The following is a 24301-nucleotide window of genomic DNA, read 5'->3' on the forward strand; positions in this document are numbered from 1 at the left end:
GTATCTTGCTAATCATTAAAAAAATGCACAAACATTTGAGAAAGTATAAGTCATAGGTGCAAATCTTTTTATTCAGCTTAAAGACAATGCTTCTGTTGCATTTACAATTGGTGCATACCTCACAGTAACACAGGGGCTTTGAAATATCAGTGGCCTACCAGTTCCCTTGATTCCTTTTGTTATCATATGCCATTTGCCTTAATCTTGGGTACTAACAGTGCTTATCTGCCCTCTGCATCTAAAGCCTCCAGAAAGATTGCTTCTGCATGGCCTAAGAGCTTTTATCAGCTCACCCAGTGGCTCTTAGGCTTTGCTGCTTGAAATCCAGGAGTTACGCACACGGTGCCAAGCCCTTCTGAACAAATGAACTGTTACTCCTTGGTAAATGATCGCTGTTTATGCCAAGGCAGCCACAACCACCTCTCCTTCCTTTTGTGAAAGTGAAATGGAACCTTAAGGACAGAAGCCACTGGCTATCTGGCCTCATCCTCTCCAATTCTCATGGTTTAATTTTACCTCAAGAGGAATTACTGGGCTTACTGTGAATTGCTGCAAGGTTAGACCCTTTTCCTCTTTTATCCTATAGTTTAAACTCCTTAGATTTTTTTCCCCCTCTGGTATCTATACAGTGTATTTGGCTGATAGTAAAACTGTTAATAATCTATTTCAAATTATCTGATGTGTATGCTTACTTTTCCTCCTTTTCTTTAAGAGTTGTCTAGGGAAGTTTATTTAGTGAGCTTTTGTTGTTTTTAAATTAAGGAGGAACCAGTATTTCCTAAATATTGAGACTTTTGAAAACATTTCCTTGACATTATAGTTCACACTGAAGTATAGCTCTTAAGAACTATAATGTTTCATAATTTATGAAAATCCTGGAATAAGTCTTTTCCTAGAGTCAGACACAACTGAAGCGACTTAGCAGCAGCAGCAGCAGTATACTACATGAAACTGCATTTTCAGTGAATACATGAAGAATACAGCCATGATGAGAGCTTTCCAGTGAACATTATACATATTCAGTAGTTATGATTTCTCTGAAAATTGAGTTTGAAGACCCACATCCATGAGAAAGAGTATTCTTTAGTAGTTTTAAGTGCTTTGACTTCAAGGTAGGCTAAATCTGTGGCTGAATTCTGAGGTTCTACTTATCAGCTGTGTATCCCGAACAGTTCTTAACTAAGACTTCATTTGCTCATATATAAAATGGTGATGGTGCTCCTAAATCACAGAATTTCCCAAGGATAAAATGAGACAAATATGTAAAGTAGGGGGTATATAGCACAGTTGCTGCTGTTGTTTTTGTTATTGACAAGTTGAGGAAGGAAAAAAAAGAAAGGGAAACTAACCTGGAAACTTCAGGGTTTTTTTTTTAAGATCCCTTCTGCTGGAGTCAGTTTAGAAATCTCCCCTCAGAAAAATGGTAATCTTTGGGCAGGAAACAGGGAAGTTGCCTTGGGAGGCTAGGTTCTCTGCTGGGAGTGAGAGTGAATTGGCTCAGCCATGTCTGACTCTTTTCGACCCCATGGACTGTAGTAGCTTACCAGGCTCCTCCATCCATGGGATTTTCCAGGCAAGAACACTGGAGTGGGTTGCCATTTCCTTCTCCAGAAGATCTTCCTGACCCAGGGATTGAACCCAGGTCTCCCGCATTGTAGGCAGGCGCTTTACCCTCTGAGCCACCAGGGAAGTCCTGTCTCTGCTGGGAGAGCCACCATCAAATTTCAGACTCACCTCTTTCTGCTCTGTGGCAGCCTCATGTGGCTGACAGTACTCCCTCTCCTGGACAGGTTAGGTGCCTTCACTGCACTGAACAATAAATCATTTCACTTTTTATTAGCAGAGCCTTCGCATTTCTTAAGCCTCTTGCGAGGAATCTCCAGAGAGTCTCTCCCTCTCTGCTTCCCTCCTCCACAGAAAGAACTCAGAACCCCATTTGGGATGTTATAGAAGCTTAGGGATTCAAATTTAAAGGAATACAGCGAGTGGTTGAAAAGCTGCCTATTCACCTTCTTGCTCAGCTGCTTCCGCCTTTGCATTGATCTGCCTCCTCTCTTTCAAAGAAACAGGCATCCTTGTGTGCTAAGTCACTTCAGTTGTGTCCAGCTCTTGGCGACCCCAGGGACTGTAGCCTGCCAGGCTCCTCTTTCATGGGATTCTCCAGGCAAGATTACTGGAGTGGGTTGCCATGCCCTCCTCCAGGGGATCTTCCCCACCCTAGGATCAAACCCATATCTCTTATATCTCCTGTGTTGGAAGGCAGGTTCTTCACCACTAGTGCCACCAGGGAAGCACCCAAAGAAACAGGATTCATCTTTAAATTGCCCTATGCCATTTACCCCTCTGTTTTGTATTGACCCAGTGATTTCCTTTGCTTACACTTAGCATTTATCAATCACAATGACCAATGAGTGATATGGTGTGAACAGCAAATTCCATAGGACCCTCTTCATACTGGGGAAGGGGGACATCTGCTCCTTTCCTGTTAGGATGCCAGGATTTTAGAGGTCAGTGTGTTTCCCCATTGAGGCTTAAGGCTTTGGGGATCAGTGGAAGTGTCAGGCTCCAAGCACCATAATGAATGGCAGTTGCTGACTGGCTGGGTTTGCCTGTTCTCAACAGGGGATAGAGAATTCAGCATAATGAGCTGGGACTTCGTGTGCTCAACACACCCAGCCTGGGGAGTGAGGCAGGCTGTGCCTTTTTTTTCCTTCCTGTTTTCAGAACTGTATTTTCATCTTGGAAGAAATTATATGGAGGTCTTCATTAGTGGCATCCAGCAGCGTTAAGGCTCCATGAGGGCTGATAAGTTCTATGGTTAAAAAAACCCCATCAGCCTTTGTGCAGGGAGCTGAAGGTTTAAGTTGCTTGAACCGGAAAGAGTCTGAAGAGGTGATTATGTTAAGCAAGTAATGTGTATCGCTAACATGGAATCAAATTATTAGGGTCAGTAACTTCCTGACTTTCCAAGTGCATTAAATGAAGACATAACATTGCATTTGTGCCGGATACTTCATGATGCTGTGTGGTGTCAGTGCTGTCGGTCATATGTACTGCACAGCATGTCACCTCTAATTTCATGGGATTATCTGTGCTATGGCTTTAATAGATACTCATGATCTTGAGCTTCCTTTGAACTCACAGCAGGGCAGTGCAAAACCATTATTGGAAGCACTTTTAGGCTTTTTGTGTTATGTACAAAATTATTATTGCCATCATTTAGAAAGGTAGATATATCCTGTTCCCATGCTTCCAATACTGTACACTAATTTGATGGTAAGGAGAATTACTGAAGGGGAAAACACTGAATGCAAAAGACCTTTTTGGAAACTAGTTTTAGAAAGGTTGTCAAGCCAAGTGAATTCGTATTTGAAAGGCATTTGAAAGGCCAGTGGATCTCAAAGTGTGGTACCCTGGCCAGCAGCACTAGAATCACCCAGGAAGGTGTTACAGATGCAAATCCTCCTGAAGCAGAAATTCTTGAGGTGGGCTCAGCAATCTGTGTTTTAACAAACCCTCCAGGCAGATGCATGCTCGAGTGTGGGAAACCCTGCTCTAAGATCTATGGAGTAAAAGAATGGGACAGACCCATGTGTTCTGGGGCAGAGCAGTAGACACGACAAATGTAGTGTCTCCCCTCGTGGACCTTATTAAATTACAAAGGACTATGTGGTACTTCACCCGGCTGAACAGAGCCTGTAATTATCCATACCGTTTTCTTTCTTTGAACGAGCCTGCTGTTTTCTTTGGTCTCAGAGAAGTGGCTAACAAGAGATGACTAATAAGCAACTCCTGTGTGCATTTCAGAACCATCCCCCTTGCAATATGTATATCCATGACCGTTGTCACTGTTGGCTACGTGCTAACAAACGTGGCCTACTTCACAACCATCAGTGCCGAGGAACTGATGCTTTCAAATGCAGTGGCCGTGGTAAGTCTAAGCTGGGCTAATGCCAGTTTGAATTTAGGCTAATGAATTGATGCAGTTTTACAGTAGTTTCCTCCAGTGGAAAGTGTTTTGGTAATTTAGTAATTTTTTTGAACTGAATGATAATGAATATTTTAAAAATTTAGGACATACCTTAGCATATTCCATTTAACTAAACTACAGCTATAGCTACAGCTGTAGCTGTTGATACAACTACAATCCTATACGATTTCTGTTTTATTAATTTCATGTAAAATATGTCCACATATGCCAGCTTGAAAACACATTTCCACACACACACATTGAATAGAAGGCATTCTTCCAATGTGTCTTTAAGTACAGGTGGGCAGTTACTGAATTTAAATGAATTCATTTTGCAAATTGTAATTTATTCTGTACTCTTTCCTGTTTAGACACTTTTTAAATGCTAACTTAAAATCTTTCTCCCAAAGCATCACTTTAGAATTTCCAAGTAGACCATATGCATTTTTTTTTCCTAGTATATATATCTTTTTGAATACTAGCTCCTAGGATATTATTAATTTGGGGAAATAGAGTTATTCAAAGTTAAACAGATGTCATTTTTATTGTACTTCTCAGAATATCACAGAAGCTAATGTGTATTTTAACTCCTAAAGAAGTGGATACTTATAATTTCACAGCATTTTCCAAAATTTATTTGACTTCAAGACCGTCTTTTGCTTCCAGAGGTCATGTTATGGGACTGCTCTTCTGTGACACAGACTTTTTGGTATAAAAACTTAGCTAGTAAGAGAGCTCTCATTCATGACCTTGTAACAATGAAGGGTGGAAAAAAAGAACTTTCCACCACTAGATGTCAGTTCCTTTTAAAATAGTCACTATTACCTCATAATAATCATCTGCAGGGAACATCCACAGGGAACAAATTATCCCATTTCGTGAACCTATGTACGAGTTCACTGTATTAAAGTAGACTTTGCCCACTGCTGTAACTTCTACCAGACAACCGAATGCACAGAGCTTTCTGATGTCAGGTTGTCATCTCATCTTACTAGACAAAGGGCAGCACTTAGTCCCTGAGCGTAATGTGGTCCATTAATTACATAGCGCCAGTTGCTCAAGGACAAGTAAAGAATCCCACATCTTTTTTTTTTTTTAATATATCCTTCATGAAAATTTGCAGTCTTGCACATGCCATAGAATAAAAGGAAATGTCATAAACTTCGTTTCTCCTTTATATTTTCTATGACTTGATTTCCTCAGACTTGTATTGGTATTCTAACCTTTTAATAAGAAACTACAGAAGGAATTGGCAGATACCTGAGAAGGTGGGATTGACTTGATAAACAGAGATGCAGCTGATGTGATTTTTCTGGGGCGAAAGATTTTCAGAACGGTTCTTTTCTATGATACACATATTAAGTCATCACTTATTTTTCATCACACTTCTAAGTCATAACACTAGGATTGGTATATGGAATAAGTATCTGCAACACTCCTCAGTCTGCCTTTGTACTTCACTATAAACATGTGGCTTTCCCGACTAAAGAGAAGGTATCATACAGAAGGATTTCTGTCTCCAAAAGGAGAAATTCTGAACTGAGCTTTTTTTTTTTTTTTTTTTACTTCCCAGAGTCAGAGACAATAGATATCATAGTTGATAGATTTGATAAATGGATCACTGCTTTTTGAAGGTAGAGGAAAGGTGCTTGTTTAGACCGCTGTCCATAGTTTTGTAGCAAGCAAGGCTACCTGCCCTTCATTATTATCCTAAGAGGTTAGTCTGACCCTAACCCAAAAGAAGGATTGTAAAACACACACGTATCACCAGGTGAACAGAGTCATGGAGCGCGTTTGGCCTAAACTGTTTCATTTTATTCTACTTTCTGGCAAAGCATTAATTTGCTCGCTTCTGCCTTTCACTAGACCTTTTCTGAGCGGCTCCTGGGAAATTTCTCATTAGCAGTTCCGATCTTTGTTGCCCTCTCCTGCTTTGGCTCCATGAATGGTGGTGTGTTTGCTGTCTCCAGGTGAGTGAGTTCAAGCCTTTCTAGAAAGGCATTTCTGTTTTTGAGATGGGATGTGATAAGGATAAGTTTAAGAAGAAAAGAAATAGTGCCTCCAAACCTGTTGTTTTTAAAGTGACACGCGAGATTGAAATCTTCCGCAGCACGTCCTACTCTGTCCATAAGAGGGCACTGCTTGTCTGCTCATAGCCTACTCTGAAGCCAGGCATCGAGGGGTTTTTTGTTTTTTGTTTTTTTTTGGATGTATGTCTATAACAACAGCATTTTATATCTAGTAATAAAATCTTTGGTTTCTCTAAAGAAAAGATGACAAGAAAAAAAAGTAAAGTAATAGACACAAGAAATCATCATCCCACCATCTGCATCCCTTTTATCTAGAAATTCCTTTTGATTTAATATGATGAAAACCCAATCAGATAAATATGAATATTTGGTGTGTGTGTGTATGTTGTTTGACAGCACACAGGTAATAATAGGAATCTAGAACTAAATTCCCCACCAGCTATGTATATGGGGGCACAGCTATACTGAGTCGGATGTTGCTATTGTTTCTCCTCAAGGAATCATATTTTGGCAGATATTTATAAAAATCAAAATTTGATTTCTCATAATGCACTCTACTTTAAAAAGCAAAACCTAAGTAATCACCATTTGGTGCAAAGAAGGTGCAAGTTTTCTCTTAGATTTCTGGATTTTCCCCCTTGGAAATGATCAATTATACATTTTTCTCCCATCAGGTTATTCTATGTTGCATCCCGGGAGGGTCACCTTCCAGAAATCCTCTCCATGATTCACATCCGGAAGCATACTCCTCTGCCAGCTGTTATTGTTTTGGTAATGCATATTAACATGTGTATCTAGATATAGCCTCAAAGGACAGGTTAGTAAGGAGGACTTCTTTCTGTTCTCATTCATCTCTAAATTGGCTCTCTTTGTATCATGGTGGAATTAGAGAGGCAGGATGCTTTCCATTGCTTCCCTTTATCTAGTATGCTGTGCTGTGCTTAGTTGCTCAGTTGTGTCCAACTCTTTGTGACCCCATGGACTATAGCCCTCCAGGCTCCTCTGTTCATGGGGATTCTCCAGGCAAGAAAACAGGAGTGGGTTCCATGCCCTTCTCCAGGGGATCTTCCCAACCCAGGGATTGAACCCAGGTCTCCCACATTGTAGGCGGATTCTTTACCGTATGAGCCATCAGGGAAGCCCAAGAACACTGGAGTGGGTAGCCTATTGCTTCTCCAGGGGATCTTCCCAACCCAGGAACGGAACAGGGGTCTCCTGCATTGCAGGCAGATTCTTTATCAGTTCTGATGCATATTTGATGCTTTGGAGCAATAACCAAATCACTTCTCTTTCAACTTTGTAAAAATTTGTGAAATGGAAGGGAAATGATTACCTGGGCTTTTGTCAATGACTTAGAGCCTTCGCAGAAAATGATATTGAGTAAAAAGTCCTAATTCTACTTATTGAAAGTGGAGCTAAAAGCTACAGTCCCCAAATATCCAGATGTCTCACCAGAGGCCCCATATGATGAAACACATACAAATTTATAGAAAAAGTCAATGAAATCCTAGACACTGAAGTGATTCTGTGCTTAAAAGTGAGACTTTTGAGGGCAGCCTAAAGGGAAAAAATAAAAGCACCACAGTTTAAACTTGAGCTGTAGGATTCTTTATGCAGAGAAAAGTATTCGCAAAATGTGGGATAGAGAAGACTATGTAAGGTGTGCAAGTCTTCAAATCCTCATTGGCAATGTTATATTCCTTTTTATTTACTGTTTCGTAACATTTTTCTCTGATGGAATCTGCTGTCAGGACCACCATAGAATGCATTGAAACATCTTTTTTTTTTTTTTTCCCCATGAATTTCATTTGTTTCAAAATGTCTCCTTGAAATTTCTTTGTCAAGTATGTTTACTCTGTGTGGCATCTGGAAGTTTACGTCACTTTGGGAACAGAATGTATTTATTTGCTGAAGAGGGTTTTTTCCCTTTAAGCTTCCGCTATCAGTCATGCCGTCCTTGGTATGTGCAGCTGGAGAGACTTGCTGTGCGGATCTCTGCGCTTCATTCTTTTCTGTGGTCTTGAGGGTCATACGTGGCAGGCACATGGGGAAAGGGAGTGTGGGGGAAAGAAAGGTCATGTTTTGCATTCAGGAGATCACACAGTCACCTAGAAGTGGCTGTCTTTCCTGTGTGTGCATAGCACCAGACACCATTCACAGAGCTTTCTGTAAATTTTTGTATTGGATACACTTTTAATTTTTATTGTTAGTTATTAACCATCTCTGCCCTCTGGATCTTTAAATTTTGAGTTATTCAGTGTCCTGTGTTTTACTCTTGGAAAACACATTCTCTTAATGAAAAACAACAAAAAATAACACATCCATGTATGTGTGTATGTAGGAGTAAAGAGTAAGTTATAGCTAGGAGGGTAGTTGAGTATAGATTTTAATCACGATCCTAGTTAATCAGTAAAAATAGTCATTTGGAAAATACAATAATATTGTATAGTGATATCATTGCTTATTATCATGTTTGTTCCCTTTTAACTCACTGAGTGTGATTTTTCTCTTCCTTCCCCCAGCACCCTTTGACAATGATAATGCTCTTCTCTGGAGACCTCTACAGTCTTCTGAATTTCCTCAGTTTTGCCAGGTGGCTTTTTATTGGGCTGGCAGTTGCTGGGCTGATTTATCTTCGATACAAACGCCCAGATATGCATCGTCCTTTCAAGGTAACCTCAGCAATCTTCATGGGTTTACATAAATCTTCCTCCTAATATCTGGTCCTCTCTTTGTCATAACTTGATGATGAGAAGCTTGGGCAGGGGGCAGAATCCTCTAAAATAAAACGTTTAACTCTTGCAGGTAATGCCTTCATATGGGATTTATTTTAGTTTGGAAAAGGTTGATTAACTTGTTTGTGATGTACTGAGCTTTGTATGTCGCACTTTTGAAAAGGAGTATTAATATTAAATGGTCGTTACATTGATTTTTCATTAATGTGCCTAATGATCTGATACATTCAAAGTATAGACTACTCTTTTATGCTGAATAGTTGTGGACAGTCATGCTGAGAAAGAGTGAGGCAGATACATATGAAATCATCACTAATACTCTAAAAAGGAATTATTGTTATTTAATAACTAAATCATGTCTGACTCTTTGTGATCCCATGGACTGTAGCCCGCCAGGCTCCTCTGTCCATGGGATTTTCCAGGCAAGAATACTGGAGTGGGATACCATTTCCTTCTCCAGAGGGTCTTCAAAAACCAGGGATCAAAACTACTTGTCTTGCATCTCCTGCATTGGCAGGCCAATTATTTACCACTAGCATTCCTAGGGAAGCCTCTGAAAAGGATGCTGCTTTTCAAAAAAGGCATTTTGAGTATTCTTGAATGTTATGACTTGTTACATTGGCCCTTTTCTGCATCATGCACTCCAGAAGTAATAGAGATGTAAAATACTTAAGAAAGTGAAGATGTCTGAATTTACCACTTAATAGAATGTCCATTTACCATAACGATGCATTTCCTTTTGGGAAGGCTGACGAATATGCTTCTCATCTCCTTCAGCCTTGAATGTTTATGGTTTGATTTGAACTCACTATGTATTTGCTTTTAAGAAATAACACAGATAATGTTGTCCATCATGTTGTCAGAATTTCTTTCTAATTATATTCATTACCTAATGCTGGTGACATCTTTATTAGTGGTTGAATAGGAGTTGGCCTATTTTATCCCTGTCAGTTCGTATTGTGAATCTCCAACAGAAAATCAATATGCACTGAAAGGCTTTAACATGTAACAAGCAGCCTGTGCTCTTGGCTCTACATTAAAGTGGATTCTAATCATAATTATCAAAGAAGCACTCTTTTACAATCAGAAACATAAATCATAATGGTACTTAACTAGTAAAATAATTCAAACAGAACGTCTCTAATGAAACATACTTATTTATCCTTAGATTTTGTTCTACCCAAAGATTTATTTTAATTTAAAGGAGTGTTTTCAAATCAGTATCTGCTCTGTGCCCTAGTCAAGAGATTTTCATAGAAAGGTAAGTAGGACGGTGCCTGTCCCCTGGTCGCATGATCAGAGTGTATCACCTGACCTCATGGCTGCAGTGCTCAACTCAAATCTACCTTCTGTCTCTTAAGCCACGTTTGAAGTGGTTTTCTTTTGTGCTATGTTCCAGGTGCCGCTCTTCATCCCAGCTTTGTTTTCCTTCACGTGTCTCTTCATGGTGGCCCTTTCCCTTTATTCAGATCCATTTAGTACAGGGATCGGCTTCATCATCACTCTGACTGGGATTCCTGCCTACTATCTCTTTATTATATGGGACAAGAAACCCAAATGGTTCAGAAGAATGTCAGGTAAGATTTTTAAGCAGTTTTAGGACCTTTGAGAGACTGTGTTGTAGAAAGCCCATCTCTGTGTACATATATGGTACACACCTTAAAGTCTGAAAATACCACTTGGGAAACTGCTAATGTGAATATATTACTGCATTCTAATGAGAACTTGAAGAAGAAAAGGCAGGAAGGATATTTAGGCTAGAGTCACTGAATCCTTTGACGGTATTTAGTTTGATTTTCTTTAATCACTTCTTAGAAGAACCAAGTTTTGTATAGAATTTTTATAAGCAATACTATAAACAACCCATTTTTTCTACTGAATCCCTCACTTACCTAATTGTTTTTATCTTGGGCTGAATGCAGTTTATTGATTCTATGTGATAACACACTACTTAATGAGTGGTGTGAGATTTGGTGGGAGGTCATGTAGAGTCTGAAAAGTTCTCAAGTATCATGATTTCTTTTATTATAACACTGCCCAACTGGTGAATCATGGAGAATCATAGGAACAGCAAGAATAATCAAGTAAAGAAGAGCAGTTGACAATTACTGAGTAATTTCTGTTAACATACAGATATATAACCATATTTAATCCATAACCATTATATATAACCATATTTAATCCTTATATCAACTTTCTGAGCTAGAAAAAAATTATCCATATTTTATAGATTTTGAGTTATGGTATGGAAGAATCCATATAACTTGTTCCAAGTCATGAAGATATTAAGTAGGAGACCTAGAATTCCAACTTGGGCAGATTTGCACTTTCCAGAAGTCATCCTGAAGAGAGGGACAATGAGGATGGAACAGAGAGCATGAGGCTGAAGACATTCTCAAGAATAGTGATTAGTGGTTATCACAGTAATCCTGACAGAACTGAGAAAAGTCTGAATACAGGTGATGTTGGCAGGGTCCAAAGGAAAATGAAAGATATTAAAGATGAAAAATCAACAGAGCTTGGTGACCAGGTGTGTTGAGGGAGGAGAAAATATAGTAAATCAGCAGGTAGGAAGAGTACTTAGAAATAGCCTCTGCAAAAAGCCATCAAAAGCCTAACCCTCCGTCAGGGGCTGGGAGATTCTCTCTTACATCATCATCTGTTTCATTCCTCCACAAGATCTATGTGTGAATTTGTTGATTTCTATACCCAGATGGGACAACCAGATTGCAGGAAGATGTAGCTTTTTTTTTAATTTATTTTTTTTTGACTGAAGGATAATTGCTTTACAATATTGTATTGGCTTCGGCCATACATCAGCAGGAATCAGTAATGTTCTACATTAGGTACACGCATATCCTCTTCTTCTTGAACCTCCTCCATCTCTTCCTACCCCTCTAGGTTGTTAGAGTCCTACTTTGAGTTCTCTGAATCACACAGCAAATTCTTTCTGGCCATCTATTTTACATACGGTAGTGTATATGTTTCTATGTTATTAACCTGGGATTTGAAGCCATAGCTGCTGGACTTCAAATTCATGTTCTTTTTATACTGAGTGCCTGGGGGAAGAGAGAAAGAAGTGAAAAAATATATCCAGAGGAGCAAATGTGTTCTTGCTGGTGAGTTTAGAAATCCTCTTTTGTTCTTCTCATTCATTTTAATTTACTTACTTTACCATCATTAATTTTTTAAAGCCTAGTGAAAAGTTCAGGGAACGTTCTAGTAAAATTATTAATAAATAATGTCAGTGTTACTAAATATAAAAAAACAAACAACTTTGTGTACATTTTGCATCTCTACTGTGCTGCACAAACTCATTTAGAAGCTAGTCCTTTAACATAGACTTCAGCTACTACCTTTTATTAGCTTGGGATTTGATATCTTTCAACCTTATACTACTATTTATACCTGCATTTTGTTTCCTAGCTAGCAACATTCTTCCCCAAAGAAGTGTTACTATAAAAGTTAGGTTCTTCAACGCTAACACAGGAACACTGATTGCCTAGCAATGTATTTAATCCTTGTTTCTTGTCAGATCACACTAGTTTTCTGTAGAATAGCTTTAGTAAACTTTTCTCTACTGTAGGCAGTAAATATAGAGCTTTTTCTGAAAAAAAAAAAAAAAATCCAAGTCCTGTTACACAATATTTACCATTAGGATTGCTTGTTATTAATTTTTGGAGTAGATGAGTATTTACCACTGGGAGGTCTTTGTCCATTTCAGAATAACTAGCTAAAGACAGTTAAAATCCCTGAACACCTGGAAAACCTTGAGAATTTTAGGAAGAGCAGGTTGCCTTAGAGTTGAACAATGAGAGAGATTACATGAGAGAAGGCGTTCCTTTTACTTTCCTTATTGAATAAACATTTGGTCCCTCCTGTTTGTAGTTCCCCAAAACGCTAACAAAGCTTTCCTTCTGCTAACATGTGCATATTTTCTCTCATTTCTTTGCTGGTGCATATTAACTACTGATTTTCCTGCTTGCTCCTTCTTTGATGTTTTTCCGTGCTCATGTAATTTTGATGTTTTCTGTTATTTTTCTGTCTCGAATAGCGTTTTGAACATCTCCAAGGACTCTAAATGTAGTGTTAGCCATTTGTGAAAGTAGCAGCCAAGTAGTCGTCCCATAATGGTTATTTGGTTCTCAACAACGCCATAGAGTCTTACCAGGGAACGTGGCAAATCTGCCTCTAAACTGCGATCACTGTAACCCTTTATCTTTATAGCTGCCTTGAAAGTGAGTCTGCAAAATGCAACAATCCTCCGTAATTTTGTTTGATTTTCCTCTTAGGCAGCATTCTTGTAGTAAAATAAAGAAAGTTCATAATATTTATTGCAGCTGTAGCAAGTATTTTCCTAGCCTTTGGCCAAAACAACACACACACACAGACAACACAGCAGAGTCTGAACCACTGTCTCACCTCCTCTCCCAACTGTTTCTGTTTGGGGCGAGAGAAACTCAGTGTGAACTCAGAGGCCAGAGAGCCTCTGCTTGGTGCCCTGTGTACAGATTGAACATCAGATTGTTCTGTTGGGGAACATTCTTTAGCCTTGATACCGTATTTTCACCCAAATATACATGAACAGATTAGGCCTGTGAAATGATAGTTTATCAAAGCACATCTTACTGAGGATGCTTCCATTAAAAAAAAAAAAAGAGGTCGCCAGAACAGCATTCAGAAAACAGGGAGATAGACTGCTGAGTTCAGATAGGCAGGGAACTTCAGAACCGGAGGAGCTGAGTTTCAGAGATTTGATGAATTTCTGTGGCCACAGGATGCCAGTATTGAACCACGTTTCATTTGACAGAGTTCCTGGGATGAGAAGAAAAAAAACGTGCTCTTAAGGGAACAGTCAGATGTGCAGAGAGCTTTTTTCTGCCATCTGTGACGGAGTGTTTAATTCTTCTGGATCTTTATTTATTTATTTACAGAGGCACGAGCTTCTCACCCAAGGAAAAAGGAACAGATACCCCACCGATGTAGTGAAATTCATGGAGCTAGCTAGAGCCAGCAAACGCCAGCCAGGCTTCCCTACAGCCCTTTTACTTGGCTGCCTCTCTTTATCAGTCAAAGCTCATGCCAGCTGAGACTGAATGGGATGACTGGAAGCTGATGCTTCTGGCTCTGGGCATGATGTGGAGGACAGCTGTATTTAAACAGAATCTTGAGTTATAGAGGGTCACACTGGGCAGCACCAGCAGAGTGACGGTAGTCCGTCGTGATGGACAGTGATTTTGCAAAATCAGAGTCCTAAGAGCATAGTCTGCATACGGTGTGTCGTGATCAGTTTGTTTATGGTATTTCACTGAAAGCTGCTACATGCATTTGACAGACTCCTCATGAAACCTGCAGTGCAAGCTTTTCAATGAGTTTAAGCTTGTCTACATTTCTTAGGAGGTCAAATCATCTTCACTGTAAGGATGAAATGAAGCCAGGCCTGTGAAAGGGTTTTGAAGGCTTTTCAAAAAAACATAAATACTGTTATTCTTATTATGATTTCTGGGAAAGCTTGGTTTTGTGCCCATACTTCAATAGGCTTATTCACATTTGGCTGTAGCTCCTATACTTGTACCAGGCATGATTGGGTAAATCAGATTTGCAGGGTCAGAAGTTGTTTCATCTGATTTCAGAAACAATTACTGAACATGAAAGGCAAAGCTAAAAATCCTACAATTGCTGTTTGGCTTTACATAACTAAAAATATCTAACGCAGACTCAGTGGCTCAACTTTATTTAAAGAAATATAGTGGGACTGATTTATCTCGAAAGCCAAAGACCTTATATGGGTAGGGATGCAGTTGGAGGCCACTGGTTTGCAGCTTTCCTGGACAATCAACAAGTTTTTGTTGCCTGTGTTTTTGGTAGCTTATCCAAGAAATCATTGCCTAGACCAATATCAAGGATCTTTCCCCCTGTGTTTTCTTCTAGGAGTTTTATGTTTTCAGATCTTAGATTTAAATCTTGGATCTATGTTAAGTTAATCTTTGTGAGTGGTATTAGGTATGTTAAGTTTCATATTACTTATTCAATTATTTTTTTGGTGTATTTATATAGTTTTCCCAAATACATTTATTGAAGAAACTGTCCATTCTCTATGGTGTGTTGGCCTTCTTGTCAAAAAATCATTAGTCTTGTAGTTTTTAGTGTACAGATCTTTCACCTCCTTGGTTTTATCTATTCCTAGGTGTTTTAATTTTTGATACAGTTGTCAGTGAGTTTGCTTTCTAATTTCTCTTTCAGATAATTGATTGTTAATGTATGGAAATGCAACTGATTTCTAAGTGTTGGTATTATATCCAGCAATTTTACTGCAATTCATTTATTAGTTCCAATAGCTTTTTATTGGTCTTTGGGGATTCCTATATATAAGATCATGTTGTCTGTGAACAGAGATTATTTTACTTCTTCGTTTTTGACATGGACACCTTTTATTTATTTTTCTGCCTAATTGCTCTGGCTGCTGCCGCTGCTAAGTCGCTTCAGTCGTGTTCAACTCTGTGCGACCCCATATATGGCAGCCCACCAGGCACCCCTGTCCCTGGGATTCTCCAGGCAGGAACAATGGAGTGGGTTGCCATTTCCTTCTCCAATGCATGAAAGTGAAAAGTGAAAGTGAAGTCGTTCAGTTGTGTCCAACTCCTAGCGACCCCATGGACTGCAGCCCACCAGGCTCCTCCGTCCATGGGATTTTCCAGGCGAGAGTACTGGAGTGGGGTGCCATTGCCTTCTCCGAATTGCTCTGGCTAGAACTTTCATTACTATATTGAATGCATCCTTGCATTCCAGAGATAAATCCCCCTTGATCTTGGTGAATGATCCATTTAATGTGTTGTTGAATTTGGATTGCTAATATTTTGTTGAGAAGTTTTACATCTGTATTCACCAGAAATATTTGTCTGTAATGTTCTTTTCTTCAGTGTCTTTGTCTGTACTTAGTTTCAGGGTAATTGGGCTCACTCAGTTGTGTCCATCTCTTTGCAATCCTTTGGACTGTAGCTCTCCAGGCTCCTCTGAACATGGAATTCTTCAGGAAGAATGCTGGAATGAGCTGTCATTTTCTCCTCCAAGGGATCTTCCTGACCCAGGGTTCAAACCTGCATCTCTCACACTGCAGAAAGATTTTTTACCACTGAACCATCAGGGAAGCCCGTCATGGCAATGCTGGCTTCATAAAATGTTTGGTAGTGTTCTCTCTTCTTCATATTTTCATGTTATTGATTTGTGCGTTTTTGTTTCATCTTAAAGAACTCCTTTTAGGATTTCTTATAGGGCATGTCTGATGACTAAAAATTCCCTCAGCTTTTGTTGGCCTGGGTAAGTCTTTATTTCGCCTTCATTTCTTCATGGTAGCTTTCCTGGGGAAAGTATGCTTGGTGGTAGTTTGTTTGTTTGTTTCCTCTGAGTATTTTGGATATATAATCCCATTCTCTCCTGGGATCCCAATCCCAATCTCTGTAAGATTCCTACTGATAAATTTGCTGATAGTCATATCAAGATTCCTTCATATGTGATGATTCTTTCTTGTCTTGCTGCTTTCAAGATTTTCTCTGTGTCCCTGATTTTTGAGAGCTTCACTACAATGCATCCAATAAAGATCTCTTTGGGTTGAATCTGTTTGGGAATCTTTGAACTTCTCACACCGATATGGCCATATCTCTCCCCAGATTTGAAAGTTTTCCCCATTATATTTTTAAATAAAATTTTTGCATCTCCTTCTCTTCTTCTGGGATTCCCAAAATATGGATATTCTTTCTTTAGATCATGTTCTGCAGTTGATATAGGCTTGCTTCTTTTTTATTTTAATTTCTTTATTCTCCTCTGACTGGATAATACCAAGAGATCTGTCTTGAAACCCACAGATTCTTTTGAGCCTACATGTTGAAGCTATCACATTTTTCATTTCATATATTTTATTCTCCAGAATTTCTTGATTTTTTAAATGATTTCTATTTGTTGAATTCCTCATTCTCTTCATGGACTATTCCTGAGTTCATTGACTTGTCTGTGTTCTCTCATATATCACTTGGCTTCTTTCAAATCATTACTTTCAGTTTTTTGGTTTTTTTTTCAGTTTGGTCACAGACCTCCATTTACTTGGGGTCAGTTACTGGAGTAGTATTGCATTATTTTGATGGTGTCTTATTTCCTTCATATTTTTGATGGGTTTGTTCTGATGTTTATGCCTTTGAGGTGAAGTCATCTCTTCTGGCCTTTTCAGACTGGCTTCAGTAGGGAAAGCCTTTCCCCTGGAGGTAGCTGTGAGAGCACTTGCTGGGTGAGATGCAGTGTCTTTGGTTCCTGAGGAGGCACAGTGATTCAGACTCCATGCTTCTCCACTGGCTGATCTTGGCCAGAATAGGGGGTCTTTTATGCCTAAGGCTACAGAGGACAGGCAGCAGATGGGGCTATTAGTATCTTCAGAGTCTGAGGTTGCTCTTTGCCTGTGGGAGAGGTCTAGTTGAGGAGACCCTCTTGGTGCTTGGTCGGATGTGCTGACTCTCAGAGCTATATTGGAACTGGGGTCATAGAACCAGGCACATGTGGAACTACTGCAGTGCCAGGGCCCTGGAGCGCAGGCACAGTTGCTGTGGGCATGGCCCAGGTGTCTGGGGGTGTCGACGTGCACATAGCCTATGGAACTGATACTTGGGTTTCACAGGCTCTCTGCTGTGACTTGTGAGGAGGGGAGGGGCTATGGCAGTGACAAGGGCCTGGGATGACAAGGTGCACTGGTGGCCTGGGCTCAGAAGGCAGAATGCAGAGTAGTGCAGCCTTGGAATGGTAGGTTAAAGTCTCAAGTCTGCCCCCCCACTCCCCGCCATGCAGAACACTCACAGGATAGCCGTGGTACAACCCCAGTAGTTGTTTGTTAGAGCTATATCTTGAGACTCCGGGGAACTGGGCCCAGGGCAGTGGTAGCAAAGCCCTGGCAGGGACAGCTCGGAGCCTCAACCTGGGTTGGGAGGTTCAGGGCAGTGGTAGCCTGGTCCCAGTTTTGATGGGTCAGAGCCCTGACCTGAAACCTGATGGGTAGCCCCCCGGCAGTGATGGTTCAAGAGCCTCAATCTGGGATGGGGCTGAAGCTCAGGGTACAGGCAGCCTAGTCCCAGCAATGATGGATCTGAGCCTGAATCCCCCTACCTGCCAAGGCAGGGCTCAGGACAGGAAGGTTGCCTTGGTAATGGTGGAGCAAAGCCCTAAGCTGGGACTGGGGTGGGCAAAGAACAGTGGCGGCTCTGGTCTCATATGGGGAGGTGTGCTGTGGTACCAGTCTGTGAGAGTGGGGCACAGCAACAACTGGGACCCTTGAGGGCAGGTCTCACCTCGGCAACAGCTCCAGCCTCTGGGAGTAGATCCAGAGCCCAGAGCTTTGATTCTACAGACTCCTCCATCAGCTAGGGTCAGCATCACTGAAGACTGAGATACCCTTGTACCCAAAGCTGCTAACACCCACGATGGTGAGGCTTGCTGTGGTCCTTCTGCGCTCCTTCTCCTCATGTGGTGATCTTCCTCTGAAAGGATTCCTTCCGGTGCCTAGCAGTTCCCTCCAGGGAGATGGGATAATGGGAGCAAAATGCTTCCTTTATTTTCCTATGTGGCCATCCTTGATTTTTGAGCTCATCATGTTTTTTGCTACTGCTTCTTTACTGTCTAGAGCTTTGCCTGAGCTGTTTTCTTCCATTTGTAGCTGTTTATTGTTCTTGGTTTTCTTTTTTTGCTTGCTTGGTTTCGGGGGAGAAGATAAGCATCCCTGCCCTCTGTCTTGCTGATGTCATTCCCAGGTCCTTGATTCTATTGATTAAGCAAATGAGGCCCTACCTAGGAGATAATATATTTGCTCAATAATATACTACAAATTGAGACTGTAAATTATATTCTGATTTTCTGATTTTGCTGCAGAATTGGACGTACTCTCATAGGTGCAAAAACAACAAACCAATTTTAGACTTAAGATGAAGTGTAGTTTTGAACATTTATTTATACCTTGGTCCTATTGTCTCAAAGATTTTCAGCCATTTTATTCATGGTTCATGAATAAAAGTCTTTATCTGAAAACAAAATATTAATGTACTCTTGCTGAGAAGCCATCATAGGAAGTTACAGAGGTGACATGTAAATTAATTGAGCATGATAGGATTCTAATGAAATAAATATTTCTTGAAAGTGCTCTATGAAATTGGTGGTTGTGGGTTTTCAATATTCAACCCCAAATAACTTGCATTTTGTTGTTTATATGCATTTCTGATATCTGTGCATTTAAATTTTCTCTTCTTTATTTCTTTGTAGACATTATAACCAGAACATTACAAATAATACTGGAAGTTGTGCCAGAAGAAGATTGCCATAAATTATGAATGAATGAGTGTGAAATCTTGGCATTCAATCCTTGGCTTTGTTTCTGCCCAAAGGCTGAAACAATTAAAAAAAAAAGGATCTTCACTCCATTTTATGAAAATCCAGAGGATTGCAACTTTGGGAATGGACTAAAGGAATTGGTTATTTCTATTTAGTTTTCCAGTGTTTTCAAAGTGATTACTAAGAAATTTAGTTATTACTCCATGTAGTTCTAGAAAGCTGATATGCAGATATACCATATGTTCATACGATCATTGAGTTCCCTATACCTACCTGCTGAAGTTAGGGGAAAAGACTATAGAATGTATAATTACTATAGTCATCTTTGTCTGTAAGATATCTTATGGCTAAGAACCTTCAAATTGAAGACTGAGATGTTTTCTGCATATAAGGGCTTTGTAAAAACAATTTTTATATACTGTAGATGACTGTACTGTGAAAATTGTTTCTACTCTTTTGGGTAAAGAAAAGTGTGTGCCATCATTATGGACAGTGGAAAGAAATTTATTTTACATAGGCATAGCATTGCTTCCCATAGATACCAACTTAGATATCCTTCATGTTTTAATGGATTATATCCAGAGCATTTTGAACAAAGAACAGAGAGGGTATGCCTAATTTTAATGAATCCATTAAAGAAGAGCTTCTAGGGGTTATTGTTTAGGAGGCAAATTCAGGAATTATGTTTAAGCAAAAAAAAAATATCCTTGAGAATATTATGTTAGGATTTTTTTATTCATTCATTATCAGGAAGCTCTATGGATACATGCCATTTTGTTTCCATGGTAGCCTAATTGATCAGGAGAGGATGTAGCACCTTTCTTAGAGTAAAGCAATAGTCAGTTTAGTATTAAATTCTCTTAAGCACAGTCATGTGTTTCACTAATAATTTATTCTTTGATAAATTTATCTAAATATGTGCATTTTAAATCTTCAAATTAACAATATCAACAGAAGACAGAAATCACCAAGAGAGAAAATGTCCAAAATATATTGCCCATATCTATATTCTATATATACATTGTTAGTGATTCTGAATAATATTTTAATTTCATAGCTGTTTTTACATGGTGATGAATTTTGACAGTTTGTACATTTTCTCTTTGGGCAAAACTGTCCAGATCAATTAGGAAAAGACAAATGCAGGAGGCTTGGGTTCAGTCCCTGGGTTGGGAAGATCTCCTGAAGAAGGAAACGGAAACCCACTCTAGGAGTCTTGCCTGGGAAATCCCACAGACAGAGGAGCCTGGCGGGCTACAGTCCATGGGGTCTCAAAGGGTTGGATGTGACCGCATGCATGCATGCTAAGGAAGAAATGTCACTGCTAAATAAGGTTTACAATTGATGTTTCTAAAAAAATTTTCCATTTCTGCATTTAGGATTGGTCAGTAATCTCAGTAATCTCTTCACCTTAATTATCATTCAACTTGTGACAGAGATAACTAATAACAAATTCACTGAAAGAAACTGCATGCAGTGTATATATTCAGACAGGTATTATTATGCTAGGTTTAGAAAACATTGTGGGATTTTCAAATAAGAATAATGAAATTTCTTAACTCTTACTTAAGTCTTGGATTGAATAGTCACAGCTAGAATATTTTCCATTCTTTAATTTTTGTCCATTTGAAAAAAAGAATTTTTGGAAAAATTATACTGATTAAAATTAGTAACAGATATTGAGTTCATAGGCAGTTGATAATAATTTGAGGCAATTACAATTCATTAACTTTCAGTTAATTTCCATTTCAAAATTTAATTAATTAAATTTCAATTTAATATATATCTGAGATTGAAATTTTTTTGCCCAAACCTAGTGTTTGGGTCTTTAAATGAATTTATAAAAATTCCTTCCTTTTCTCTTACCATGGGTCTTAAAATTGGATATGAAATTTATACTTCTTATATCCATTTGTCTACGTCTCTTCCCACTAAATAGTTGCTAAAAGTAAAAACAAATTTCTTGTATACTATTTTTTCTAGTCTGGGCCCATATAATCTAAACCAGCAAACTCTTTTTTTTTCCCCCAGTGGAAAAAAATAATGGTGAAGCATCATGGAAATTTTGTATACTTCTGGATTATTCCTGTGGAGAAGGCAATGGCACCCCACTCCAGTACTCTTGCCTGGAAAATCCCATGGACAGAGGAGCCGGTTAATGAGCTTATATAAACAGTGACAGATAGGTCTCCTCATTTTATTTTTTCTTTAGTTTTGATTCTAGGTTTTCTTTTAAAGGACTTCCCTGGTGGCTCAGATGGTAAAGCGTCTGCCTATAATGCAGGAGACCCAGGTTCGATTTCTGGGTTGGGAAGATCCTCTGGAGAAGGAAATGGGAACCCACTCCAGTACTCTTGCCTGGAGAATCCCATGGATGGAGGAGCCTGGTGGGCTACAGTCCATGGGGTCGCAAAGAGTTGGACACAACTGAGCGAACTCACTTTCACTTTCTCTTTTAAATATATCATTATACAAATTGATTAGATTACACATTATTTGCATCATTTTAAAAAATGATTTTATCATTGTTAAATTTCTAATTGTAATGCCATTTAATTTCTTTAATTTTTTTTAAATTTTATTTTTTTACTTTACAATGCTGTATTGGTTTTGCCATACAGATGGAAAGTCAGTTAGCAATTTTTTTTTAAGTGATGATTAATTTGTATTTCTACTTATTCTTAAGATACATCATGACAAGACACAGGCCTTTTGTAATCATTCATTTAATATTCACAACATTTATTTGGAATGGTTTTATGTCAAGCAGATTCTAGTTTGAAAACTCCCCTACACACTTTTTTGTATATGTGTATTTTTATACCAAATAATTTTTTCTCATACCTTTAGGAAAATTTTTTCTCATATATATTTTTTATATATCGAACTTTTACATGTGATATATTTGTACCAATGTACATTTTCAAATGTTTAGATACATTTTATCAGTTTATTACAATGCAAAAAGTGTAAGTAGCCAGTATAGTTTACAGCAGCTAATATAACATTTTCAAATGTTCCGCCTTTTTGGAACATAGATTCTCAAGTGTTTAATTATGAATTAAATAGACCTAGTAATGACTTCCAAAGCTCAAGCAGTCTGATAGATGAAATGGAATGACTCTCCTCACACAATTATGAATATTTCAGTAAAAGTTTTTGACCTCCTTTAAAAAATATTGGATTATTTTTCTGAGATTTTTTTCTTCTATGTAATGAAGAAAATTGACCATTATAAATGGTGTCTTGGTCAGCTAGAAGTAAACTCCCTTCTTGTCTTTCATTAGGAGATTAAAGATTTGTCTTAGAAAAGATGGCCAAACATAAACAGTAGGTGTGTATATATACACATTTGCATATGTACTTGTACTGTATCTATCCCACTTGTGAGGTGCAAAATTACGGCAGAGTATTAGGTTTACATTAGCAGTTCATGGCGGTTTCTCTAACACTAAGATAATAGACGTTGAAGCAAGTTTCTAGACTGTTTTGTGTGTCTGGTACAGTTGTTTCCCCACTGCTATTTGATATATCAACAAATGGTTAATGTGAGTAAAATTACATAACTCAATAGAATTCTATGTTGAACTGAATCAGTCTTCAGGAAACTCATTATCTCTAGTATTTGAGATGTAAGTAATGGTAACTGAAAAAGGGCACACCTTTGACCTGTAGCTGATTTCTTACAGTCAAGGAATGGGTTATGAAAAGATAGAAACTGATAGAGAGTAGCAGGAAATGAAAGATAGTATGTGATTGGAGGTAGCAATATTTTGGTCTAACATTATGCAATATAGTCAGAGAAATTTGTAAAAATTAACTGCTGTACACAGATATCCCCCAAAGCTAATGAAATGTAAGGTTCAGTGCCTGTCACTTAGACATGCCTTTGTTAGGGTCCTGTATCTCATTTTGCATTAGGAATTTTGTATTACTTTTCTTGAAGAAGACTGGCAAAATTATATATTTATTTTCGGCCCTACAAAATCCGCATCTGTCCCTGTGAGAAAGAACAAGGGATTCTCATTACTTACTCTACTAGAAATAAGCATGGGATATTTGTTGATATATTTTTAAGGAATATAGTTGTGAGTTAATTGAATTATCTCTTTGTAACTATAGAGTGGCTTTCTCCTAATACGTATTATATGTAATATATAATGAGAGAGTTGCACTTTTGACATATTTTATGTGTCTATTCTGAATGATAGGAAAACAATGAACGAGATTTTAATTGTAGCTCTTTTTCTTAGTTTGGAAAGAAATATGGAAATATTTGAGATTTGAATGCAGATGAGTCAAGAAATTTGATTTTAGTTAAACCCTGCTTCATTTTACCTTGCGTAATATGCTGTATGTTGGTATCAATCATGTTTACAGAGCTACATTTCCCAACTTTCCTAACCATTCAAAGTCAGGAATCAAAGCATGTCATTGTGTAACTGATGAAAAGCTCATGGTGGATGTAAATTAGAGTAGATAATGAGTCATTTTGACAGTTTCTGTTTACATTATTTATATATAAAATAATTATTAGGGCTTCCCTGGTGGCTCAGTGATAAAGAATCTATCTGTGATGCAGGAGATGTAGGTTTGATCCCTGGGTCAGGAAAATCCCCTGGAGGAGGGCCTGGCAACCCACTCCAGTATTCTTGCTGGGAAAATCCCATGGACAGAGTTTATTACCTATAAATGTGTTTTAGGTTAATTTTCTGATAAACTATTTTTAATGTATCTCAATATATATAATACCTAAAAGTATAACCTCATATTATTAGTACTGTACTTAAGATATTTTAATAGCCAACTTTGAGAGATAGTCCGTTCTTCTTTTTGTTGCATTTACAAATTAGTTGGCATCTAAAAATAAATGCTTGGTCTATTTTTAGATCTGATACAAATTCACAAAGGTGTTCATCATGGTCTCACAGAAAGTTCATCTATTTTCCATATGTTGTGAGATAATGTCACCTCATCAGGATAAGTGATATTTTTGAAGCATTTCTCTGTTCCTTTTAGTTAATCAGTGATTCCCTTTATTTTTATTTTGACAAGTTATTTTCAAAATAAGAGTGAGCTTTAATTTAATTTTACATAATTACTTGATATTCTTAGCATGAAACTACCACTTTGGTTAGTTGTAGGTACTTAGGAGTCCCACGCCACCTTCTCTTTGTTACCATTGGCTTTAAAATGTTGATGGAGGA

General features: G+C 38.4%; 1 protein-coding gene and 1 non-coding gene across 3 annotated transcripts in view; both read left to right on the top strand.

Moving 5' to 3' along the window:
* Window positions 1–24301, top strand: part of SLC7A11 (solute carrier family 7 member 11) — a 341695-nt gene that overhangs the window by 56178 nt on the left and 261216 nt on the right. The window contains exons 7-12 of one of the 2 annotated variants that reach the window (XM_040250500.1): window positions 3808–3931; window positions 5837–5940; window positions 6675–6771; window positions 8523–8672; window positions 10135–10312; window positions 19026–20294. In XM_040250500.1, the coding sequence (XP_040106434.1) occupies window positions 3808–3931; window positions 5837–5940; window positions 6675–6771; window positions 8523–8672; window positions 10135–10312; window positions 19026–19093 (721 nt within the window). In that variant the 3' untranslated portion in view covers window positions 19094–20294. Of the gene's footprint in view, window positions 1–3807; window positions 3932–5836; window positions 5941–6674; window positions 6772–8522; window positions 8673–10134; window positions 10313–19025; window positions 20295–24301 lie in introns of those variants that run through there. The other variant, XR_005722896.1, reaches the window with a different exon arrangement.
* TRNAY-AUA lies at window positions 21337–21408 on the top strand. Its single transcript has one exon. It is a non-coding gene; the product is annotated as a tRNA-Tyr (tRNA).

The sequence above is a fragment of the Oryx dammah genome, unplaced genomic scaffold, assembly GCF_014754425.2.
Source record: "Oryx dammah isolate SB20612 unplaced genomic scaffold, SCBI_Odam_1.1 HiC_scaffold_12, whole genome shotgun sequence".
NCBI lineage: Eukaryota > Metazoa > Chordata > Mammalia > Artiodactyla > Bovidae > Oryx > Oryx dammah.